Source organism: Macrotis lagotis, chromosome 4 (assembly GCF_037893015.1).
Source record: "Macrotis lagotis isolate mMagLag1 chromosome 4, bilby.v1.9.chrom.fasta, whole genome shotgun sequence".
Lineage (NCBI taxonomy): Eukaryota > Metazoa > Chordata > Mammalia > Peramelemorphia > Peramelidae > Macrotis > Macrotis lagotis.
The window spans coordinates 150057736-150082598 of record NC_133661.1 but is presented as its reverse complement, the minus strand read 5'-3'; the positions used below and the strand labels follow the sequence as shown (position 1 = coordinate 150082598).

The 24863-nt window shown below is 35.8% G+C and overlaps 1 protein-coding gene across 11 annotated transcripts in view; it reads right to left on the bottom strand.

The window, feature by feature from the left end:
- TLN2 (talin 2) overlaps positions 1-24863 on the bottom strand; it is a 575338-nt gene that overhangs the window by 155597 nt on the left and 394878 nt on the right. For all 11 annotated transcript variants that reach the window (XM_074234301.1, XM_074234300.1, XM_074234295.1 and 8 more), the window contains 10 exons: positions 24090-24218; positions 22553-22666; positions 20074-20187; positions 17240-17374; positions 16197-16325; positions 12911-13013; positions 7925-8133; positions 5450-5569; positions 4410-4607; positions 3231-3370 (listed from right to left, as the gene is read on the bottom strand). In XM_074234301.1, coding sequence (XP_074090402.1) covers positions 3231-3370; positions 4410-4607; positions 5450-5569; positions 7925-8133; positions 12911-13013; positions 16197-16325; positions 17240-17374; positions 20074-20187; positions 22553-22666; positions 24090-24218 — 1391 coding nt within the window. The remainder of the gene's footprint in view (positions 1-3230; positions 3371-4409; positions 4608-5449; positions 5570-7924; positions 8134-12910; positions 13014-16196; positions 16326-17239; positions 17375-20073; positions 20188-22552; positions 22667-24089; positions 24219-24863) is intronic.

Here is a 24863-nt window from a genome sequence, read left to right as displayed (position 1 = left end):
GAACAATAGATCTAAAAAGCGAGAGTACTTACTTTTGCAAATCTATTAAATGGAGCTCGACTATGGGATAGGGGAACAGCTCCTGAGCTAAACAAGGGAAAACAAGGACCACAAAAGAGGAAATAGACAATTTTGATCACATCACATAAATTTCAAACTTTCTTGTGCAGTCAAAACTTTTGCTATTAAAATTAGAATGGAAATAGTTAAATGGAAAAAAATCATTATAGCATGGTTCTCAGATAAATGCCTTATATTCAAGCTATACAAGGAACTGATTCAAATTTATAAGAAAAAAAGTCATATCCCAATAGATAGAAAGGGTGAAGGAAATGAAAGGCAGTATTCAAAAAAAGAAATCTTAGCTTTGAATAAGCCTATGGCAAAAATGTTCCATATCACTAAAGTTAGAGGAAATTAAGTCAGGATTCTACCTCATAACTATATGATTGCTAAAAATGAGAGGAAAAAAAAGAGGCGGTTAGGGTACTGAGCCTGGAGTCAGGAGTACCCAAGTTCAAATCTGGCCTCAGACACCTAATAATTGCCTAACTGTGTGTCCTTGGGCAAGCTACTTAACCCTGTTTGCCTTGCAAAAAAAAAAAAAAACCCCTAAAAAAATGAGAGAAAAAAGAAACAAATGTTGGAGTGGTTAAAGAAAGAGGCATGTTAAAGGGGCTATTGATGGAATTGGCTTTTTTTGGTTACTCTTTTATTTTTAAATTTTTTATGTATTTTTTCAATCATATGAAAAGATTGTTTTCAACATTCATTTTTTGTAAGATTTTGAATCCCACAATTTTCTTCCTCCACGCCCCCAAGACAGCAAGTAATCTATATAATATACATATAATCATGTTAAACGTATTTCCATATTAGCCAAGGTATGAAAGAAAAATAAGAACAAAAGGAGAAAACTATAAGAAAAAAATTAACTGAAAATATTATGTTTTGGTTTGCTTTCAAACTCCATAGTTCTTTCTCTGGATGTGGATGACATTTTCCATCACAATAATTTTGGAATTTGTCTTTGGTCACTGCATTGTTGAGAAAAGCTAAGTTTATACAGTTGATCATCACACAATGTTACCGTTGCTGTGATCAATGCTCTCTTAGTTCTGCTCACTTAACTCATTTATCAGTTTAAGTCTTTCCAGGTTTTTCTTAAATATGCCTAATAATCATTTTTATAGAATAATAATATTCCACCACATTCATAAACCACAATTCCCCAATTGATGGGCAATCCCTGAGTTTCTAACTCTTTGACAACAAGAACTGCTATAAATTTTTGTACATCTTTGTCCTTTTCCCTTTTTTTAATGATCTCATATATATATATATGTATATGTAGATAGATATAGATATAGATATAGATATAGATATAGATATAGATATAGATATAGATACTGGTGGAATTGCTAAATATTCCAGCTATTCTGGAAAGCAATTTAGAAAGTCACTAAATTGTGCAGCACCTTTGAACCAACAATATCACTACTACGCCTATACCTCAAAAAAGATCAAAGAAAAAGTGGGCAGCTAGGTGATGCAGTGGATAGAGCACCGGCCCTGGAGTCAGGAGGACCTGATTTCAAATCCGGCCTCAGACACTTAATAATTATCTAGCTATGTGACCTTGGGCAAGTCACTTAAGCCCACGGGCTTGCAAAAATTTAAAAAAATAAAAGAAAGAGAAAGAAGGTCTATATGTACAAAAATATTTGAAGTAACTCTTTACATAGTAGCAAAGAATTGGAAACAAAGTGGGTATCCATCAATGGAGAAATGCCTGAACAAATTATGCTTTATGAATGTAATGGAGGATTACCATGCGCTAAAAAAACAATGAAAGGAATGGACAATTTGAGAAACTTAGGAAGACTTGTGTGATCCTGATGAAGAATGAAATGAGCAAAACCACAAAAACAATCTACATAATAACAACACCACTTAAAAAAATACAGTCTTGAAAGACTGAAAAACTGATAAATGCAATGATCAACTGTGATGCCAGAGGCCCAATGATGGGACCTGCTATTCATTTCATGAAAGAAAGATGATGGACTCAAGATTCAGAATAAGATATACAGTTTGAAATATGGATATTGTGAGAATTTGTTTCTTGTTTACACATATTTGTTTTAAGAATTTGTTTCTACTTTTCTTTCGAATGGGGGTGGTGGTGGTGGTAGTAGCAATGGAGAGGATAGGAATAGGGTACTAACAAAAAAAAAGAATAAAAATCAGGAGGAAAGTCAGAAATAAAACCATAGATTAGGAGGACAGCTATTATAGTTACATTTGAATTTCGTTAAAGAAAATCATGTTGTAAACAAGACATATTCATAATTTTGATTATATTCCTATTTTTCTGTCCAACTATGTATGTTGAGGTGCTCACTTTATATGGTGTTTATTAAGTTCAGAATAAAAATGTAAATGGAATTTGAAATGTCTTAAGGTATTTGTATATTCTCTGGTAGCTCTAGTTCTAAGAGAGACTAAAAAACCATCTAGGAATGGAAACAGCTTCACATGCAAAAGGAAACTCTTACAGCAGCTTCACAAGGAAAAAAAAGAAATAAATCAACAATATGACTGTTCAGGGTGGAAGAAATAATGACAAAATGTAATGGTAAATATGGAATTCAGTTATATTTACACTTTAAAAAAAGAGGAAGAAACTGAATGGGAAATACAATTATTCAAGGATCAAGCTGCTTAAAAAAATCCTTTTAAACTGAGATGGCAAAAATAAAGTTTAGAATTTAGTAAAAACTGCAATAGATTTGGAATCAAGAGATTTAGGTTCAAATTTCATCCCAGATAGTTACTAGATATGTGAACATGGGCAAGACATTTTCTAAATATGTAAATCACTATAGAAATGTGAGTCATTAGGATAAAAAGGAGGAAAAAAAAGTCTTGTGGGGAAAAAAACTGTAACTTTAAATTCAATATAACAAACCATCTTTAAATGCCTGATACAAATATGGTGTCTGTCTATCTATGGGCATGATACAAGTTCATTTAAAGCATAGTGAAAATACACAAACAATCTACTTTCATAAACTACCAGAAGTCTTGAGAGTACATTTTCTGCTACTCAAGAGGTATGCACGGAGTAGATGTGGCAACAAGAGGCTAGACTAAGCATTTAAAGATGTTATAAGAGAAAAGAACTGTCACACTGACACAGTATAACCCCTCATTTTTTTCCCTCTTACCTTGCAGCTGCTGCTAAGAGATTTTTTGCATTAGGGGCCCCTGGATCAACGGAGAGAGATTTAGCAGCTAGCAACAGCTTACTGGATGCCATGGAGATATTCTTGAGGTTCCCTATCACTTGGATCTGGTCCTCTTTAGTCTGGAAAGTCAAAAGGAACCAAACTAACTACAGTCTGTAGGTCATCCCTGGGACTCATAGGGCCACAGGGAGCATTTTGAAATAAAAGTAAATCATCTATATAGATCCCATTATTCAGCCCTTGTCTCCAGATGCCTGTCTCTGTAGGATGCTGATCAGTGGCTCCCCTTATCCAGAGAGATCTCCCACTACACATTATATTCTAGAGACAAGAATTTATCCTGAAGCAACTGAATGTCTGACAGGAGCTGTGTTCACCCCACAAACAATTCCAGCAACTTGCTTAACAATGCCTGGGTTGTCAAGCAGCTTGTACATCTCAGCCTGGCACAAATGACCCACATTGTCTCTATTTGCAGGGTTGATTACATGCTGGCAGCTTCTACACAGTTAAAAAAAAGAAAAAAAAAGAAAAAAGAAAAAGAAAAAAGACTTTTCTCACCTGGCCTAGCATCTGAAAATTAAAAGAAAAAAAAACACCTTTTATGTATAAGAGGGCAAAAAATATCCTGGATCTCTCTTAGGGAGGATCACTAGAGTTCAGAAAACAGTGATCCCTTGCTCTAAAAAGAGATTTGTAGGAGGGGAAAATTTAACTGTTATGAGGTTTCAAAATGATAGTTTTAAATGTGCCAAGCAACACAAGAAAATATAAACACAAATTTTTAACAAGTTATATTAAATTTCAATCTGATACCCTATTCTCCATTAAATGTATCCCATGTTTCTATCTCAAATGGCAAAAGTAAATAGAAAAACTGCCTAATGCAGGACAGAAAAAGAAAAACATATCCTTTGGAACCTAGAAATACTTCTTTCACTGGCAAAGATCCAAGTTTGATACCATCTTCGGACAGTACCATGCTAATGAGATCATCATGGATCAAGGATCTTCCCAAGAAGTATAGAGAACAGAACTACTCCCAGGTTCCCTGAAACTTGTCTCTATCAATGTACACAAGAAAATAGAGGTCCCAAATGTTCAACAGAAAGGTATATGTGAACTCAGGACCAAGCATCACCAGTAGTTCCAAGTTACCTGAGCTTGACCAGCCATTTCAATGCCAGCATCGAGGAATTCATCAAAGTCATCACTGAATTTTCCAGAGGCAGCTGCTAGTTCTCCACTCTGTCCACGGGTGGCATGGACTACTTCCCCTGCTGACTGGTTCAGGTCAGCTGCAGCCTGGTTCAATTCACTTTGGGCTTCCTGGAAAGGCTTGGTACTTGCTGGTAGCTAGAGTAAAAAATTGGATAGAAAAATGAAACTTTCATCTCTTTGATGTGTGTGTATTATGAAGTATGTAATGATAAAATTAAAATTAAGAAATACTAAGTCTTTTTTGTGATCCCACTCCAAGTTAAACTTGTCTTTTGACATGTAGTTGGAATTTACTCTTGAGACCCAGAACAAATCTAATGTCAGGAAACTAATTCAAGGTGATAAACCCAAGAGATTACAATTTTAGGTGGAGAGATGCTTTAATAATGAGTTTATTTGTTTCTAAGTCCCAAGACCTAAGAGTAGGGAGGAAAAATGCACTAGCACAGTGAGGGCCTGGTTTTCTAAAGTACCAATAATTAGTTTTTATAACAGACATAAAATACCAGGTTTAGAAAAATCAGCAACAGCTTCTTGTTGTTATACTTATGATCTTTGCTAGAATTATAGGTTTTTCAATCCCTAGAGTGTGTAACTGACAAGTGTTAGATAGCTACAAGTAATAATACCCCTTTAAGTAAAATGGACCCATCTGCCTTTTCTCTTCCATCTAATGCAATGGGGGAATCATTAATAGAGATGAGATCAAAGTTCATAATCTCCCTCACCGACTTTCTTTGCTGAGATAATCATAAAAAGTAATGAGTTAAAGATCCATTGGAAAAGGTATATTTTATAAATGCCATAATGGAACTTAGTACAACTATGGAAATTAGTTGTACCTCCAAGTGGTGAGGAAATAGAAATATGCTAAAACAAAAGAGAAGCATCCTAAAGAAAGAATTTCTCCAAGTGACCTTCTCAAGACAAAAAGACTGGAAAAGAATCCAAATAATTAAACATATGATTCTTCTCACCGAATCAACAAGCAGCTTCTTGCTAGACTCGCCAATGCTCTTCAAGGCCACATCCACATCCTTTTGTCCTGGGAGGCAATTCACACAATTGTTCAAAGAGTGTGAGACAGCTTTGGCCACCTTAGAAGGAAAAACAGAATAATAAAAAGGCTTCTTTGAATCTCACCTTGCCCAAATTTAGTGTCCCTTGCACATAAAACCTGTGTTACTAAAATGAAGTAGAATGAGTATTCCAGCTCTGGTGAGATCACTTTAAGTCATGGAAATTATTTCTACCTGAAATTGCAGAGAGGCAAACAGGGGAGAGAGAGAGAGAGAGAGAGAGAGAGAGAGAGAGAGAGAGAGAGAGAGAGAGAGAGAGAGAGAGAGAGAGAGAGAGAATTAGATTAAATCTCCTTCTGATACATACTGACAATGTGACCCTAGGTACTTAAAACTCTTAAGGGCCCAAGTGAAACCTCTAAAACTAAGTATTGCAAAGAAGGGTCAATTTGAATTGGAAGGAGCTCATTACTGGGAACTTCCTATGCCCATGAAATCACAGTAAAATTCAGTTAAAAAAATATTGAAATTAAACTATTTCTCTACAATGGTTCTCAGCCCAAAGTCAAGGTAGCCATATTATCTGAGGATAACATCCTGACTTAGCAGTGAAGCTTACCTGGGGATTCAATGCACCCAAGCAAATACCCTAGGAACAAGTAAGTTCAAGGTGTTTTTTTAATTCCAACAATATTAGCTTAGACATCACAACAAGCTCAAAATGGATCAAAGAAAAAAATAAACATGGAATCACCTTTTTATCTTATGAGTTTTGTTGAGGTCACAAGAGTGAAGACTTGTTTTGTTTCATGATTCTGAAAAGTCCTTTGAAACAAGGCCCTGAAACTTTTATTCTGTCTACTTGAGTGAGTATATCTCTTGAATAATTCCATGCTCATTTTGGGATGTATTATTTTACACTGGCAGAGAGCTCACTTGTTGCTTCAGCTGCTTAATAAGGATAATTTTCAGTTCTCTTAAACAGAATATAATTGGGCATAGTGGCTCATGCTTGGTAGCCCATCTACTGGGAAGGTTAAAGACTGTTGGATTTCTTGAACTTGGAAATTCTGAGCTTAATATGATGAGTCCTCAGAGCTTAGAGGGTCATCAAGTCAAAGTTTCTCAGCTGAGTGAGAGTGGACCCATAAGTAGCCCCTATGTTTCATCCAGTAGGCTGTAAGAAAGGGAGAGAATTAAGACTGGAAAAAAAAGAGTAAATAAAAAAATCGAATGTAACATGAGAGAGAAAGAAAGAGCCTGTGGGTTTTCATTTCATAGATATCTATGCAAACAGCTTCCCTAAACCAGAATCCAGGGTTAAGGGAATAGACTGGTTGATTTCATTTGTTAGTCTCAGTTCACCTGAATGAAAGTGGCAAAGTGACAGATCCAGATCAGATTTTGCCCAATGTGTCAGCCAGACTAAATTCACCAAGAACAAAAAGGCTAAAGTATCTTTCAAATACACGTTAGGGAAAGGTTAAGAAATGTGATTTCATCTAGTACAAAGAACTCTGGGATAAATCTACAATCTACTGAGATAAATCCAATGTAGTCAGGCACCTTTGCTGGAACTAACAGTCTAAAAGAACAATCTAAAAAAACAAGGAATACAAGGCTTTGGAGTGAGAATACCTGAGTTCCAATTCCATATCTGACTGAACCTTACTTCCTGTTCGAATACAGGCAAATCAATTAACTTCCTTAAGCCTGAGTTTCCTCACTGGTAAAATGGGGGTGGGGGGGTGGGGTTGAGGAGTTCCAGCTCTCAGATCTACGATCCTGTGGACCAGAGTTGCCAAGAATATGGAGCAGTTAAATTGCTCAGACTCATGCACTTAGCATGGTAGGTTAAAGTCTGTAAAGTAGGTTAAGCAAATAATTCAGAGAATTTTAAGCCTTTTCACATGATTTTTTTTTGGGGGGGGTAGGGGCAAACTGAACCTTTCCAGTTGAAATAGATGAAGGAAACTGCCAAGTCACATAAGGACCCAATGAAGGATAGCTTTGAAAATAATTTTTTTAAATAAATGTGCACATTCAATGTCAAAAAATTATGGCTCCTACAAATGTTGTTATTTTTCTTTGAAGACTCAAATGTTATAGTGTAGGCCCCAAGGTTCTGATGGATCATATCAAATGAGGATACTGTTTTCTGACCTTGCTTTCTGGCACACAAATGCTTTATGACAGTTCTGCACATCAATGCCATGTACACATGATAAAGTTGCATTCAATTGGGTTATTTTACATCATATATGGTTCAAAGAATTTAGAGATATCTGAAACCTTACTCTATAATTATAGCATTTTCTGGATATGGGATGGTAATAGATAGTTTTAGTAAAGTCAGAACCAAATACATCGAGTAATAGTGTACCAACTTGTTGTCATTTATGGTGACCCATTCATTCTACCCTTAGGGCCTACCTGAGCTAGTCTCTGTTGACTTTCTGCATCTCCAGGAGCAATCAGGGCTTGCTTAGCTTCTTGAATGAGCATGGCTGAACCTTCCATCACATCTCTGGCTGAATCCAACATGGCATGAGCTGCCACGGGATCATTGGTGGACGCTGCTACTCCTCGAGCTGCCTGGGCCAGAGTTTTCAAAGCCTGTGCCGTCTCTCTTGCAGCCACCCCTTGAAGGAAAAATCCAACAGACTGCTGTTAGAATACCAAATGAAACCACAGTTTAAGTCTACAATGATCAACAAAATTATGATAGGGTATAATGATTATTTATATTACTGAAGGTAGAAAGAAACTTTTTTGTAGTTACTGGCTAAAAGGGACTGGTTCTTCTTTAGGGCCACTGATAAAGAAATCCTCCTGTCATAAGCAGGAGAATAATTATCAAAAAGACCACGTGGTAAAACAGCAATGAGAAATGACTGATGTTTTATCAATGGTCTATTACTATGGAAGTTGGAATGAATCAAGAGGGATTCAAGTGGAGAGTATGATGACAAAGTCCTCCAGCTTGTTCAAAACCTCATTTTGCTAATTATCCTGTCATGTGTGTTCACACAGTTACTTAACAGAATGGTACCAGCAGTCTGGGGCTTAAGACTAATGCACCATCTTTTCTGAGGACCTATTAAACAAATCAAGTACCTAAGGCTCATGAAGTTGAAACTTGAAAAACTGAATCTGGGTATCATCCTACCATGAGGGGGATGTGATGCTGCCTTGGATGGGTATGAGGTGCTGGAAGTGATAGTGAGGGTGGAGGATGAGATGGGTACTGGGAATATGACCAGTGAGAGGCAGAGTAAACTCAAGAGTTCACCAAAGCAAGTAAGAGTACCTAGCTCACTTGGAGACAAGAAAATAGATTTTAAAATAAATGAATGCACTCATATATTTGTCTCATGAAAGCATGATGCTATTTTTGGAATCAAGTCCCACTGCTATTATTAACTATTTGTATAAAACTTAGTATATATATATATATATATATATATATATATATATGTATATGTCCTTAACCTCCTCAATTTTCTTATCTCCAAAACAGAGATAATGTCTGTACTAACTAGTTCTCAGGGCTCTTCTGCAAACCTTAAAGTATGATACAAACAAATAATAATTTAAAAAAAATATTCTGAACTTAATAAAAAGCATTTCCATAACATAGATTATTAAAAAAGATGACTGCACAAGAAATTGCAATTTGCAAATTGCAAAATTTTGCAAATCCATTATTATGTACAACTTGCTATTCCTTTTAAATATTGTTATATTCATTATAATAGTTATCATGTAATTTTTCTTTTTTCCCCTTTTGTCCTTTTCTCTCTACCCTCCCTAGAGATGACTACCATTAGAGACAAATGTGTATGTGTTTATACTGTCCATATGGTTGCTCATTTTGGACCGGCCCACATCAGGATACTGGCCCAACACTGAGAGAAGAGACTAATTCTACAGGGTGGGAAGACATGGGCAGGAAAAAAGTGAGCGGTTCTAATAGGAGAGGTTTGACCTAACCCTTTTTGAAATTGGGTCTCCACCTCAGGTGCTCACCACTAGCTCCTAACCATACCTCTAGTGAATAATCATCTTCCTTGTTTCCAGCCCCTCTTTCCCTAATTAGGACAAAAGCTTCTTCAGGGGGACAGATTGCTCATTTGAATATTTGAATCCTTGAATTTTTAGCATATTACCTAGTAAACAATAACACATACATGCTTCTCTATTTACCTGTATATCTGTCTTTTTATGTCCTTGATGATTCTCTAGAACTTATACCGGCTCTCTCTAACCTCTGAAGTTTACTTATATGCCACTTAACCTATTTCCCTGCTTCCTCTTCTATGAAGGCAGGCTCTTTGACCTTTCCAGTTTATCATCTGAAGACATTTATCCACCAATACTTTTAAGTCTTGACAATAGATATGAAAACTTTTGCCTGGTAAAGCCAAGGTATCAATTCATGATGCTAAAGGAATAAAGTTGCATCCTGTTAAAACTCATGGAGAAGAAAAATACATTAAAAACTCAAAGGTTCACAGCTTTCAACTCTAAACTTCATGTGATAGTTTTCAGAGGGTTCAAAGTTAAACTGTATTTGCATCAGGGAAACATTTTGCTTTAGTTTGAGCAGTCAATAGGTGGTTCCCTTCATTTCAGAGTGAGGTGCACTAATGCAATAAAGAGACCAGAAAAGATTCAATTATATAAATGAGGTTGTCTTGTATCTCACTCCAGTTAATCTGTAAATATTTAGGAAATGACACAGCTGGGATATAGCTCTGTCACCTAATGAATGCAAATTACAAAGCTTCCAATCCCTACTTTTATCATATGGCAAGTTTCAAGCATAGTTTATATAGACTAGAGCTATTTTAAACAAAATAAATTTTTTTGTTGCTGTTTTTGCAGGGATGGGGAGGAGTTGATGAAAAATTCGCAAGAAAATGTGCAAAAATAAGTGAGGTTAATGTAAACAAAAAAAAAGATAAAAGATGAGTGAAATGGTCATTTAATTTCAGACCTAAGTCTTTTATTTATAGTGGAAGTATGGTATACTAACACTAGAACGAAAGTAAGAAGCCTTTGCTTTGAGATAAAAAAATGTGGACTTGAGCAAATCAGTCTCTCCAGACCTCAATCTACTCATCTATAAAATAATGAGACTTAAACTAGATAATCTCTAAGGTTTCTAACATTATTGTCCAAATGTAAAGCTCTCTGAGAGTAGGAATGGATTTATTATTTGCATTTGCATTCCCAGAATTTAGAACAGTGCTTAAGACAAAGTGGGTGCTTAATAAGTGTTTACTGATTAATTCTAGCTCAAAATTGAATCTTCTCTTTATCTTCATGCTTACTTATCACCCATGATCCAAAGTGCAACCTGATTTCATATACAGACAATACCTGGTATAGGAAGCCAGTAAAGGAATTTATTTAGAGATTTACTTGTGTAAAAGGTATTTTTAAGAGGATATCCAGAAAGCAATAGTGAGAAATCAAACTCAGCAAAAAGGATCATGTAGGAAGAGGTGAATTTCAAAGACTTAAGTACCTTCATTTCAAATAATTTCTTAGGATTCCCTCTGAAACTCATAGAGTTTGAAGATGTCTATAGCATGATTCAATTTCATAGAAAGAGGAAACTACCAATAATAAAGGTATGCATGGAAAAAGGCCAAAATAGGCCATGGAAAGAAGTTGGCAAAAATCTAATATTGTTCAATGAATTGGCAATAATAGCTTAAATGGTAACCACCATGGGGACTGGCTTAAAAAGCAAAACAAAACAATTCTGTGGTCTGAGTTGCATTGCCAGGGCTGAGATTGGGAAAGCACTGCAAAGGGATTTTTAAAAACTACAAAAAAGCATTTGAAGCCATAAATTACTTCGACAGCTCCCTCACCATCTGGATCCTAAATTATCTTCAATAGCAGTGTCTGGAAAATATGCACCAGTGAGATTAAATACTGAAGAAACCCCTTATGATGGTTGGTCTTTATTACAGGGACTTTTTTCTCCTAGAATTTAAAGTCATCATTGGACAAATACAACCACGTAAAGTAAAAGTCAGCTACCACATGATTAGGCAGGGGGTGTTGGGTTAGGGAGGGTGAAAGGATTTAAAATTGTCTCAAAAGTATTTTTAAATGAGTCCTTCAATGAGCTAGATACAGGAACTGATGAAAAAACTTTACACACATGAAAAACTGTAACTGATATTTTCTGAGAAACTGAAGATAACTTCAGGATGACAAAGAAAGGTCTCATAATTTTCCTATTCATTCATTCACTCATTCATTCATCCAAAATTTACAATAATTCAAGCACTATGCTATGCAATGGACAATATGCAACTAATGTATAACTGATGTATAAACACATATATTTTCTAATTCACTTGTATGACTTTTGAACTGTGATCTATGTAAACATAGTCAGATCACTATGAACATTTGATTTCTGAAGAATATATAAATCACATTATGTCACTGAAACTGATAAATTGTTTTTAAAATCACACAGCAATTAAACGTGAAAATACACAACAGTGGTAGTATCAATTATCTGCCTTTAAAAGCAAGAAAATAGATTGTTTTGCTTTGTTAAAATCACTGTGAAAATTTTATGTTAATTCCTTTTCAATTTTTTTCCTTAAGAACATTTCTAAAAAATCATTATTTAACTACTTGCAACATGATTTTTTTTCTAAAATGGAAAACAGATTATATAAAATAATTCTCAGCTATATGGCTTACTTGTTACAAAAGTAATTTGATATAGATTTGAAACTAGATTTAGAAGTAGATAAGAAAAGGAGAAAACTTTAAAAATAAACCTGGAAGAATGATGACTGCTGTCATTCTCCATAATTAATTAATGCATGTGTCTTGGATTCCTTTAAGAAATGGTGATGTGTGACATGATAACCAATTTAAAAAAAAAGCCAGGCAGGACTCTTTTTTTTTTAGGTTTTTGTAAGGTAAACGGGGTTAAGTGGCTTGCCCAAGGCCACACAGCTAGGTAATTATTAAGTGTCTGAGACCAGATTTGAACCCAGTTACTCCTGACTCCAGGGCCGGTGCTTTATCCACTATGCCACCTAGCCACTCTAAGGCAGGACTCTTAACCACTGCAGTGATGTACATTTTTATATTTTAATCCTAGGAAGCACAATTCTCTCAAAAATGATTTGGAGACATTTTCTAAATTCACTAGAGTGTGCCATCCTGGTGCCATTTTAGCAACTAATACAGCTACTATTCCTCCAATGACAAATTTCCATCCATGATGGTTGTCAATGATATCTGGAACTCTCACTACCAGCATGAGAAGACTGAAAAAAAAAAACCCCAAACATTCAACAAATAAAAAAACTGTTGGATATCAGTGGCTATTGCTTTTCTGTATAGCATCATGAACACAAAAGAAGGACCTACCTGTGTAGTGTTCATTGCCTTGAGCAGCACAAGTCAGCAGTTGGGCCATTGAGGACCCCACAGCCTTGGAGGTACTTCCTAGATCTTGAGCACACTTTTCAAGCTAAAGTAATAGATAAGGGGGAAATATCATTTTGAGGAAATGAAAAATCTCCACGAAGTTCATAATCTGAATTAAAAAAAATGGCCAGCGTCTTAATGATTTCTATCTAGAAATAGCAAGTGTAGTGCATTAGACTTAGAAGTTTTAGTGTTTATTAGCTGTGTGTATACAGGTCAGTCATTCCACTATTCTGAGCCAATGATTCCTCATTCATAAAAGTGGGCTAATAACATTGTAATATAGATCTGTCAAAGGGTAGTTGTGATGAAAGTTGTTTTGTAAGTCAGAAAGGGATATAGATTTGTTATTAATGATAATAACTCTTTTGAAAACTATTTTAGAATATTCATTGCAAATCTTTATAGTGGATCAAGGACCCTCATCAATAAAGTGAGCAGAAGGGTCTACCTCATTCGGATGAAGGATCTTTGAAAATAGTTGACTTCATTTTATTGCAAGCTGTACAAGTCTGCATGAAAGGAAAATCTGAGAATGGACAATAAAATGATAGGATGGGATTTTTAAAAACATTTCTTCTGTAGAATGCACGTTTTTTGAGGGAAAGGGCTATTTTATTCTTCTTTATCATTAGGATCTAATACACTGCCTTACATATTGAGGTGCTTTATAAATACTGATTTTCCACCTAAGGCACAGCCTCTTATTTTGATTTTAATACATGGATAATTTATTATTTAAAAAACAGAGTAAATGTAACCAGAATAAATTATTCCATTAAAGAATTTGGCAAATGACTAGATTAAGTTCATCATTTGAATGCAAAACAAAAGTATTATCAGGATGTATCAATATTTAATATGGGCCCTTAAATACAAGGTTGGTTTTTATTTTTCTCCTTTTTTCAATAGAGTTGCTACATCCTAGTTACCAGTGGAAATGCACAATGGATCTGGAATAAAGAGGGGTACAAATCTAGTTTTCTCATCTATAAAGTAATGTGTGTGTGTGGGGGGGATGTGTGTTGTGTTAGAACATGGCTTTTTAAGCCTTTAAGACCTTTTTAAGGTCTTTTTGGTCTTCATCTATGGTTAGGGATAGTCACAACTAGGGAATGGATCTGTGATTTAACTTATATAAGGAGTTTCTGTTTGAGAAAACCTTTTTCCTAGCTAAGTCAGTATTGTCTCTATGATTTATTATCTCAACCAGTTGCCTAGAACACCAAAAGGGCATGTAACCTGATCAAGGTCATGCAGCCTGTTTATCAGGGGTGGGTCTTAGACTGAGGTCTCCTTGGATTTAAGGCTGCCTCTCTTCTCACTATGAGCCAGTGTCTCTCCTAAATCTATAAATCCTAGGAATACTGATGTAAAAGCAATATTTCCAGATTCTGGGTTTATCTAAAAGAAAATGGACAGAAACTAATTTTAGCAACAACAGCAGAAATAAATACTTGCCAGTAATTCATATATTTCCAGAAAAAAATATAAAGTTGCAATTGAGATGCATCCACAATGTAAAAGGTTTGCCGCATTCAGAAAATGTCATTGGAAACTGCGATGCAATGTGCCTGGGGCATTCAACTGCTTTCAGACTATTTTGGGCAAGGCAACTTCATTTATAGGAATACACAGTGGGATAACCCAAGATTGGAAATACCCACTTATTTATTCACCCAGTAGCAGAAGCATCAGCAATAGAAAAGAATGAGGGTTACATGCATTACATTATCCTGAATATATGTTAACAGAGAAAGGTAGCCTGATATAATAATATATATATGAACTGGTAAATTTTTACAAGAGGTAAACCTTCATATATATGATAGGTCAGATCATATCCCTAGTAGAAACACTATCACATTGCATATGAATGCTATGTTCACCTGCCTTTCCTTCTGAAGGCTATACAATATCGAGAGAGAAAGGAGGTATCATTATTTTAGAAATAAAGTGGCTGTAGAAAGGATGGCCAAGGTCATTATCTGGTTAGCATAAAAGCTGGGTAGAAAACCCAGGTCTTCAAGATATAGGATTACAGATTTAGAGTTAGAAGGGATCTTGGCAGTCACTGAGTCCAGTTCAGTTTTAATCACTGATAGAGGAACCTAAGGCTCAAGAAGTTTTAAATCAGCTGCCCAGGTTCACAAATGTAGTAAATAAGAGAGACAGGATGAGAACTCAGGGTTTCCTGACACTAAATCCATTGATTTTTTTTCATAGATTATTGATAATCTATTACTCCTCTCTTTTCAGGAATATCTACTTTCCCTGGAAACCTTCTTACTATAAGACAGAAAGTCTGGGGCGGCTAGGTGGCGCAGTGGATAAAGCACCAGCCCTGGAGTCAGGAGTACCTGGGTTCAAATCCAGTCTCAGACACTTAATAATTACCTAGCTGTGTGGCCTTGGGCAAGCCACTTAACCCCATTTGCCTTGCAAAAACCTAAAAAAAAAAAAAAAAAAAAAAGACAGAAAGTCTGCCACTAAACCTTATTTCTCAAATATAGCAGGTTAATGTATGTTATTCCTTAAATCGAATTTTTTAATTAAAATCTTTTGTTTTGATTTCATTTCCTTTAACCCATCTGTTTCTTTTTCCTCCTTTAGAAGAGAACAATCCTTTTAAAGAGTTCAGAAAAACTAATCAATAGATTAAAAAAGTAGATATTATGTCCAGTGTTCCATATAATTATCTCCAAAGAATTTTGGAAGAGGAAATATAAATGTGATTGACTCTTTCTTTTTTGCAAGGCAGTAACAGTTAAAAAATGACTTGCCCAGGGTCATACAGCTAATAAGTGTCTATGGATGGATTTAAACTCAGGTCCTCTTGACTACAGCTAGTGCTCTATCTACTGCACCACCTAGCTGCTTCTCCATCTCTTTTAAGAAAGAGATATGACCATTATTTGCCAAAACACATGGCAAGGAAATATGCACAGAAGCAGCCAGATATTCTAGGAAGAAGGCATTAGCACTGTTTTCTAGTTTTCTGCTGCAATGGAGTCAGTCCAGGTCTACACATCCCAGGTATTTTTGAAAACAGGATTCTTTTGATCATCAGTGAATTGAATTGAAGTCATATGTACCAATAAATTTTCCCACAGTTATTAAACAAGATCACTCTGTTTTCTCTTCATATACAACGTTAATCCTCTTCTCTAGGATCAGGAAAAACAAACAAACAAACTCTTCTAATCATCCCCTTATCCATTCTTACAGTTTCTCCAGGGAGTGGTTTTAGTTGACTCTCCACAGCTGCCATTTTGGCATCCTGTAGCTCATTTTTGAGAGTCTGCACGGTATTCAAAGCAGAATCAATTTCCATTGGGCCACAGGCTTCATGTGCCTAGCCAAAAAAAAATAAAAACGGGAAACATTTACATAAATATAAGAAATCATTCAATGACAATAGCAACATCTATAGATGAAAACACCAAAAAAGAAAGTTCTGGTCACCCTGGCACTGTCAAATAGATCAACAACATCAGAAACTGTACAATGTTATTAGCAGAAATGATATGAAAGAAGAAGCATGAATATCTGTACCCTGTGACATGCTTCTGAACCTTTCAGATGTGTTGTTTACCCCATTGGAATGTGAGCTCCTGGAGAGCATAGGTTGCCTCTTTTGTACATGTGTTCAAGGTTTAGTAGAGTGCCTTCTGAATAGTAAGCACCTTATTCATTCACTCATTCATATATCCACTAACTGAATGCAAAACAAATTTTATTGCCATGTTAAATGTTCTGGCATGGGACTTTAAACCATTTATATAGAAATAACATGGGAAGATAAAATGATTCAAAAGCTTTTCTGCTAGTTTAACAAATTTTCATGTGTCAAATATAAAGAAAGACAAAGAAGAGAGGTTTACATGCCACAGAAACCAATGAACACCAAAACTTCTGATGCTACATCAAAGGATGCAAAACTTTCTTCAAGGAATGCTAGCAGAGATCAGTATATATCCAATCCTAGAATTATCTGCACCAGCCAGAAATTAGGAAGGAGTAAGTACACATGATTCCCTTATCCAAATTATCTGAATTGAGTATGATAAATAAACAAATGATATAATAGGAAAAAACTAAGTGAAAGGACAAATGTTAATATATTGTTTTTCAAACCATAACGTATTTAAAGAACATTGTCAAAGAGTATTCAAAATACACCCTGAAATATTTATTCCCACCCCTATCCCAAGATCTTAACTAATTTTTAGCACTTTTCAGCACTAATAAGATTTGAAATCTACTTACTTTTTGGGAGGCAGTTCTCAACTCTGCCAGGCTGGTAGCAAGGTTCTTGGCACATTGGCTCAGCTGCATAGCTGCAGCCTGGTCACTGACAGTAGGCACCGCAGCTTTCGCAGAGGCCACCATTTTGCTTCCCGGCTAAATATGAGCAGAAAGTAGTTACAGAATCTACTATGTGGGTAGGAACTCTTTTCCATTTGTTGACTTGAAAGGCAATTTCTTCCTTCCTCCTCTAATATGTTTATGTTGTATCCTTTTATATCTAAGTTATTTGGTGCTTATTTTGGTATATGGTGTAAGGCACTGATCTAAACCTCATTTCTAACAGATTGCATTCTAGTTGGGAAATGGCTAAACAGTTCAGTCCCAGAGCAGGAACACATGGCTTCAGTTTCTGATTGTGACTCAAACTGGCAGCATAACTGTGGACAAGTCATGTAACTTCCCAGTTCCTGGGGAAAGCCTTTAAGACTAAAAGGTGTAGAATAGTTACTCATCTGGATAGTGGAGGGTTTTTCTTTTACTAAGGATCTGGGAAAAAGCAAATAAACAGAAAATGAGGGGAATTTTTTTACACATCAGACTTCCTAAGAATAAAATTGATCTTGTCTAGTGGTTCTTCCCATCACTTTTCTTCAATGCCAATCTTGTATTGTCATGGACGAAAAACAAGGGCTAAAATGTTAAATACAGATTCAGAATCCCACGATTACTAGAGAAGAACATAATATGCACACACACAAGTATGGGGGAGGGGGATGTATGGGTTTGTATAGACACATAGGAGGATGAATCTTTTGCTCACCTAGAGAGCATCGAAGTTAATTCATACAGATCTATATGTAGTCTACAGCAATTGAAAAAGGGCTGTGAAATTAATCAAGGTCAGTATGTGACTGGTTCAAAAAGGCTGCATTGTCTTGAAAAGGGAATATGTATTTACATAATGCCCACTATGTTCCAGCCACTGTGCTAAGCATTTTACCAATATTTACTTGACCCTGGCAACAATCCTTCAAGGTAGAGGCAACTATCATTCCCATTTTTACAGTTGAGAAAACTGAGGCAAACCAAGGTTAAATGAATTGCCCAGGGTCACACAGCTAATAAATATTTGAAACTAGATTGTAATTTGAGAATGAGAAAATTCTAATGATATTTCTTTAATCCCCATAATTCTTTACAAAGAATTCAAGCATCAGAAGCAGTACTCAGAGTCTGAGTTCAGATCATAATGAGCACTGGAAACTGGTAAAACTGTAAAAATGGTAGAAAAGAAAAATCTCCCCAACCCCCAATATTCTGTCACCATGCAAGTAAGATTAAGAAAGTAATCCAAAGGAATAATAATAAAGGATCATCTTCTTTTAAGATTCAGATTTAAAAATAAAATGCACTGGGAAACTGATAAAAATAGGGTTCACTATTATGAAGATTTTTTTTTTTTTGAGAAACAAGCAGGTCTTGGAGACCAAAGGACCTAGGTTCAAGTATCATCTTTGAGACATACCATTTATGTTACCCTGGCCACTTTCAGGAATCTAGGCTACTCTCTAAGACCATATGAAACAGAGAAAGTGTTAACTTGCATTGTTAGAAGGAATTCCTTCAACTAGGCATTTCACAGAATCAGAACCTATCCTGATTCCTAATAATTAGACCTACATCTATTAAGTGTTTCCAGGGAATGAGTTTTAACAACTATTTCATTGTATCCTATGTTTCCAGAAAAGGAGTGCAGAATTGATTGCTTTTCTCTCTTTATAGGCGAGAACCAGCATAGTATCAGAGGAGAAACAAAGACTTGAGTCTCTCATGCACAGTTTTAGACTAACTACTTTAAGGGCTCCAGAAGCTAGCTAACCACCACTTCTAACTGAAAGCAATAATCAGTGCAAGCTTGCTCATCAGAATTTCCAATTTATCACATTCTCTCCCTCACTCTTTTTCCTTAAAGAGGAAAGGAGAAAAGTAAGTTGTAGTTAAAAGTCCTTTTAAAAAAAATTACCATGTGAATCTGCCTCAAGGGATTTTTGCTATATTTTAGCATCCTGCTCTGCCAAATTCAATCTATCTCCTCTGAAACTGGAAAAATAATAAGATAGTCTTCAGGTCTGACTTTACCACAAAACATTTGTTGAAGCTGCAGGAAGCATTCTAATTTCTCTCTTTAAGATCAAATGAAGAGGAAAAGGACCCATATGCACAAAAATATTTATAGCAGTTCTTTTTGTGGTGGTAAAGACTTGGCAACTGGGGGGAAAGGCAGGGGGAGTACCCATTAACTGGGGCTGGGCAGAACAATTATGACATGTGAATGCAATGGGATACTACTGTTCTAAAAGAAATGATGAAGGGGAGGGTTTCAGAGAAACCTGGAAAGACTTGTGAACTGAAAAACTGATGCAAAGTGAAGGGAACGGACTAGGAGAACATTAATATAATAATAGCAATATTATAAAGGCAAACAGCTCTGAAAGAATAATCAACACAATGTTCAATCACAATTTTGAATGATTTACAATGATTCAGCTTCTGTGTTAGAGGGGTGATAGATCTAATTCAATAGGTCCTATGAATCTATCTGAACAATTAAATATGAAAAAACATATCCAGCTAGCTAGATTCATACTTACATTTTACATGGTGAATAAGGGATTGGTTTTGCATGACCATACCTGTAAAGTTTTGTATTAGGGGTTAGGGAGAAGAGTGAAGGTAGAGAGACAAATGTGAAAAGAAAACCCAATTTAAAAATTTTCCATCTTGAAGGATAATGGGAATACATGAGTGGTGGGAGACTGTGTGTCCTGGCATGGTTGTTCAAAATCACCTACCTGGAGGAAGTTCTGGCTGGAAATGATGAGAGCTAGCTGAGCACTGAGATCTTCTGCTTGAGCCTGGCTTCCCCTTACCCCCTGGACTAGCTGAGGAATATGATCAGCCACTGCCTGTGAGAAGCAAGGGAAAATATAATTAAAGCACCTCTGGGTAATCTGGGGAGTGTAATTATGTTGAATTATCCAGAGTGGGTAGGAAAATAACCTAGTATAAAGTTTTTCTTGCACGTGGGATTCATTTATATGATCTCCTTAGTAGGCAAAGATAAATCCCAGACCTTAGAAAGCATATTTGGCCTTGGAAGACTTAACAAACACAGGGTTTTACTCTATAGTTAAGCTTTACCCAGGTAGATGCTACTAGAAGGGATGAGAGCTGGCTCTTAGAAACTGGGTTTTCAACTTAGTAGAATGTGCATAGCTACAGCTCTGATTAGTTTCATATAATTTGCTCTCCAGCTACCTTTTTCACCCCCCTCCTCAGAATCTTGGGACTCTCTCCACTGAGATGCTCGATGTAGAAGCACTTACCTTATCTTGTTGTGAAACAGACCTCAAGTCATTTTCTGGTCATTTGTCTCAATATATCTTTCCTACTCTGTACTTTCTACCTGTCCTTTACATGTTATATTCTTCAATTAGAATTTCTTGCATTTCTATCTCATTTATTTAATTCATGTAGACACTTAATAAATGTTATCAATCACTTATTCCCTCATAGGAGGCTATACCTAAAACCATAAGCACAATTTATGGCTAAAATCAAGTCAAGTGGACCCATCAATTAATCCAAAGCAAGAAAGGTAATTCATTTGGAGGGAGGTGGGTGATAAATACTTTTAAAAGTTAAAACTACCTGGTTCTTATTCATAAGTATTCATCACTTACCTCTCACCTGACATGTCTATTCTAAAAATTTGGCAGTTTGAGACTGCTGTGGATCCTTTTTTTCTCACCTTCATTGAATATATTTCATTTCCCCAAATATAAAAGACTACATCAAAGTGGCAAAAATCAGAATTCCATATCTGTAGAACCTTATTGTCCACACATTGCTTGGTAAAATAACTTCAAAAGAACTTAACCCCCAGCTTTGCCTAGGCAATAAGCCCTTTGAAGCTCATGTCCTGCTCACCAATATCATGACATTTTACTGTTTAACCAGGTTCTCAGAAAGATATAACTCAGTGGGTGTTGTAGTTAGGCTCCACCTGGTAAATTATAAACCTTCCATTTTTCTAGAAGTTATACTGTCTGGCTTTTTATTTGTTATTTCTTTTTTTTTATTATCATTATTATAACAAAGTCTTTTCTTCTAGAAGTCTATTAACTTGATTTTCATGCACCTCCTGAGAAGTAAAAATGCCCATTTCCATACTCTGTTGGGCTCCTTATTGCTTGACAAGGCCTGCAGCAACCAAACTCAGGAGAACAAGCAGCTCAAACAATGGTACAAGCTCCCACACAGCAGCAGCCTCCACATAAAAGCAGTATGAGAAGCCTGAGGCAGAAATTGGCTCCTCTTGCCTTTTCTTCCCAGTGCCTGCCTCACATGTTTCTGAGAGCTTTTCCACTGATGAGCCCAGTGCTCTATCAAACTAATGTGGGGAATATGGAATTTGGACCTTAGTTTCAGAAAGCCAAGGCAGTATCATCCAATTCCTTTCAAATATAAATTTGTTTCTGAAATGGTGGTTGTCACCCCTTCCCCCCACTCCCCAATACTGGCATAAATCACTTCACAGATATATTTGGTGGGAGAGAAGGAATGAGTTCAAGTTAAATTTAAAAATTCACCATGTTTCTTCACAGATTAATTTTTTTTAAGTGCTTGTTAGAGGCTCTGATCAGCCACGTTATAGTTAGATATTTAAGAAAAAGTCACACAATGGAATGATGGATCAAACCATTTTCAGTCCTGAGAGATCCAAGCTCACTGTGGCCTACTTAGCTGAAGACGGAGCCTCATAAAAAAAACGAGACAAAAAGGCTACAATAGACAACTCCAAAGAAAAGTGGAGTTGAAGCCAAGTGGGAATGAACATTCAAGGTGTGGGCTCAGGCAGGCAATGGAATATAGAGAGCAAAGCAGAAAATGAAACACCATTATGATGTGTAAAGGATGAATGAGAAGTAGCCAGCTCTTCAGAAGAAAGGCCCTTTGGAAATTCAATGGCTTATTACTGTTTCATGGCATTCAAATGGCTGGACCACTGAATGGCTTTGATTTTTGTATCTTTCAAAAAAGAGGAGAAAGTAAATCCAGGGCACAGGAAAGAAAGAACAGGGGTGGAGGAGGGGGGAGCCAAGACTGATAAAAAGCAGACTCAGTAACACCTGGAAAATGTGAGCCTTTGTGAATTGAATTAGTGGTTCTGAATGATATCCATTAACAAAATTAGTGAGGCACTTAGAGTGGTAACACTCTTACTATCATCCACAATAGACAGGGTGCTCTGTCAGTCTGGAGACCTACCTTGCAGCTCTGGACAAGTTGTTGGTGTGCTGCTGGGTTCTTGTTGGAAACAGCCGCGTTCTGGGATGCTGCAATTGTCTGAGTTGCAGCAGCTGCAGCCTGTTTTGCTGCAACCTTATAAAAGAGGAATCAAGATGGAAAAATTTATTTTTTTTAATGTCTAGTTTTTTTGTTTCCTAAATAAAAAGCAACTCAGTTCCCTGTTGTATCTATAAGAATGAGGATATAAGTAGACACTGATTTTTAAAATCGCTGATAATTTTTAATAGTGTCCCTGAAAATCAATTTAGGGTTCATTTCCTTGGAATTAGCTATTAGGTTAACTTGGTATCTCAGAAGTGGTATTTTTCCCTTTGTTTCTTTTTTTGTAAAGGGACAAGGAATAATCCCATCCCCTAATGGAAATGATAAGTGGGAAGATTTCTTTAAAAAGAATAATAATTAGAATATATATAACACCAAAAATATATACACATTATATATATATCAATATCTATCTATCTATCTATCTATCTATCTATCTATCTATCTATCTATCTATCTATCTATAGTGTATCACCTTCTATGCAGTTCTCTAGACCAAATACAAATGTTTCATGCTCATGGTTTTCCTAAAGAGAACTGAATAACACTTTCACGCTTTGAAGTGCTTTGAAAGAAAAACTATGAAACTATGGTTATAATTCTGGTGTGATATCTTAATCCTTTATTAAATAAAAAAGGCTAAGTTCAACTTTCAAAATGTTTACATTCAAATTTCGAAGAATTGATCTCAAAACCACCAAGGACCATAAAGGACCAGAATGAGGATGTCTGCATGAGTAAGAGAGTTTTTTGAATTAGGACTTGTCTTGTCCCCATGTATATGTGTGCATATATGCAAAAACAAAATACACTTTTCCCCATTCTTTACTAATTTTGATAGTCAGATTCTTTCCTGAATACCTGATATAAAATTTGATATACATCTATATCTATCTATGGGATTATTAATTTTAACAGTGAGAATTCAATGATATTCCTTATTTTAAAATGTTCTTCTTTCCCCTATCTATATCTCCCTGATTCCTATGATTCAAAAAAACAGCATTCAAACACTCAGTGGCAACCACTGGTCAACCATTCCATTTACTCCAAAGTCTGAGAGAATACTGTAACAATTAGCTATCAAAATTCATATCCTAAATAAGTAATTTCCTGAAAAAATTAATTATAGAAATGTAACTGCTTCTGATATTAAAGATTCTAGATATCTAAATATTTGCCTTGGTACAAAAGAGATGTCAGCTTGAGAACATATTTTAATCCTAGCTTCAGAGTTCCCACTTACCTGAAATTCCTTCTCCTTAACTGAATCAATTTCTTAGATAGGAATTCTCTGTAACTATGTCAATGGTAAAATCTTTGACTTTGTGTTCACCACTAATCAGAAAGATATGCTATAAATTTGCTTGTTTATGCATAGTGCCTATATCCCCTAAAAAATGGAAATCACAAGAAGGGGGAAAAAAAAAGGAAAAAAGCCCCTTTTTCTGACCTCTAACCGGTTGACAATTTTTTTCTTAATAGCATTCTGAGCAGCTGCATTGGTTGCAACCCGGAGTCCTTCTGCAGCTTCCCTCAATCTCTGTTGCTGATCTTCATTTTCTGGGTTAGCAGCAGCACCCTATAATGGTGAAAAGCAAAGATTTCAAGTGAAGCTGGGAGAACAATTATGCCTTTGATTATTCTTTCACCTAATTGTGTCCTGACTATAGTTGGCTGGTAGGCAAAGGTAATTTTCCAAAGATATACCTTTAAAATCCATTGCCATTGCCATGCCATTGAAAATATCTGCATGGAATATGTCAAACATGCACTGCTAAACTGTGAAAGTCAAAGTGAGATCATTAAACTCTAAGACATATATATCCTAAACTGTTTTAAAGGTTGCCATATGGATGAAATATTAAACATATTCTGCTAACCCCATGGGGGGAAAAACTATGTAGAAATTACAAGGAAGCAGATTTTGGCTCAATTAGATAATTTTTATAAAACACAGTTAACAAAAAGTGAATATAACTGCCTTGGGATAGGGTGATAAATTCTCTTGCCCTGGAGGTCTACAAGTAAAGGATATATGCTAGAACATCTGCACACTTTAAGTAAAGGCTGGACTTGTCTCTATAATCACTTCCAAAAGTATTATTTTATGATCTTTTACTCTCTTTAATCCATGTAAGCTACCATGGGACCAGAAATAGAATGTCTGAAATAAATTTAGGACAATTCAAAAAATCACATTTTAATTGGAAATATGATTTATAAC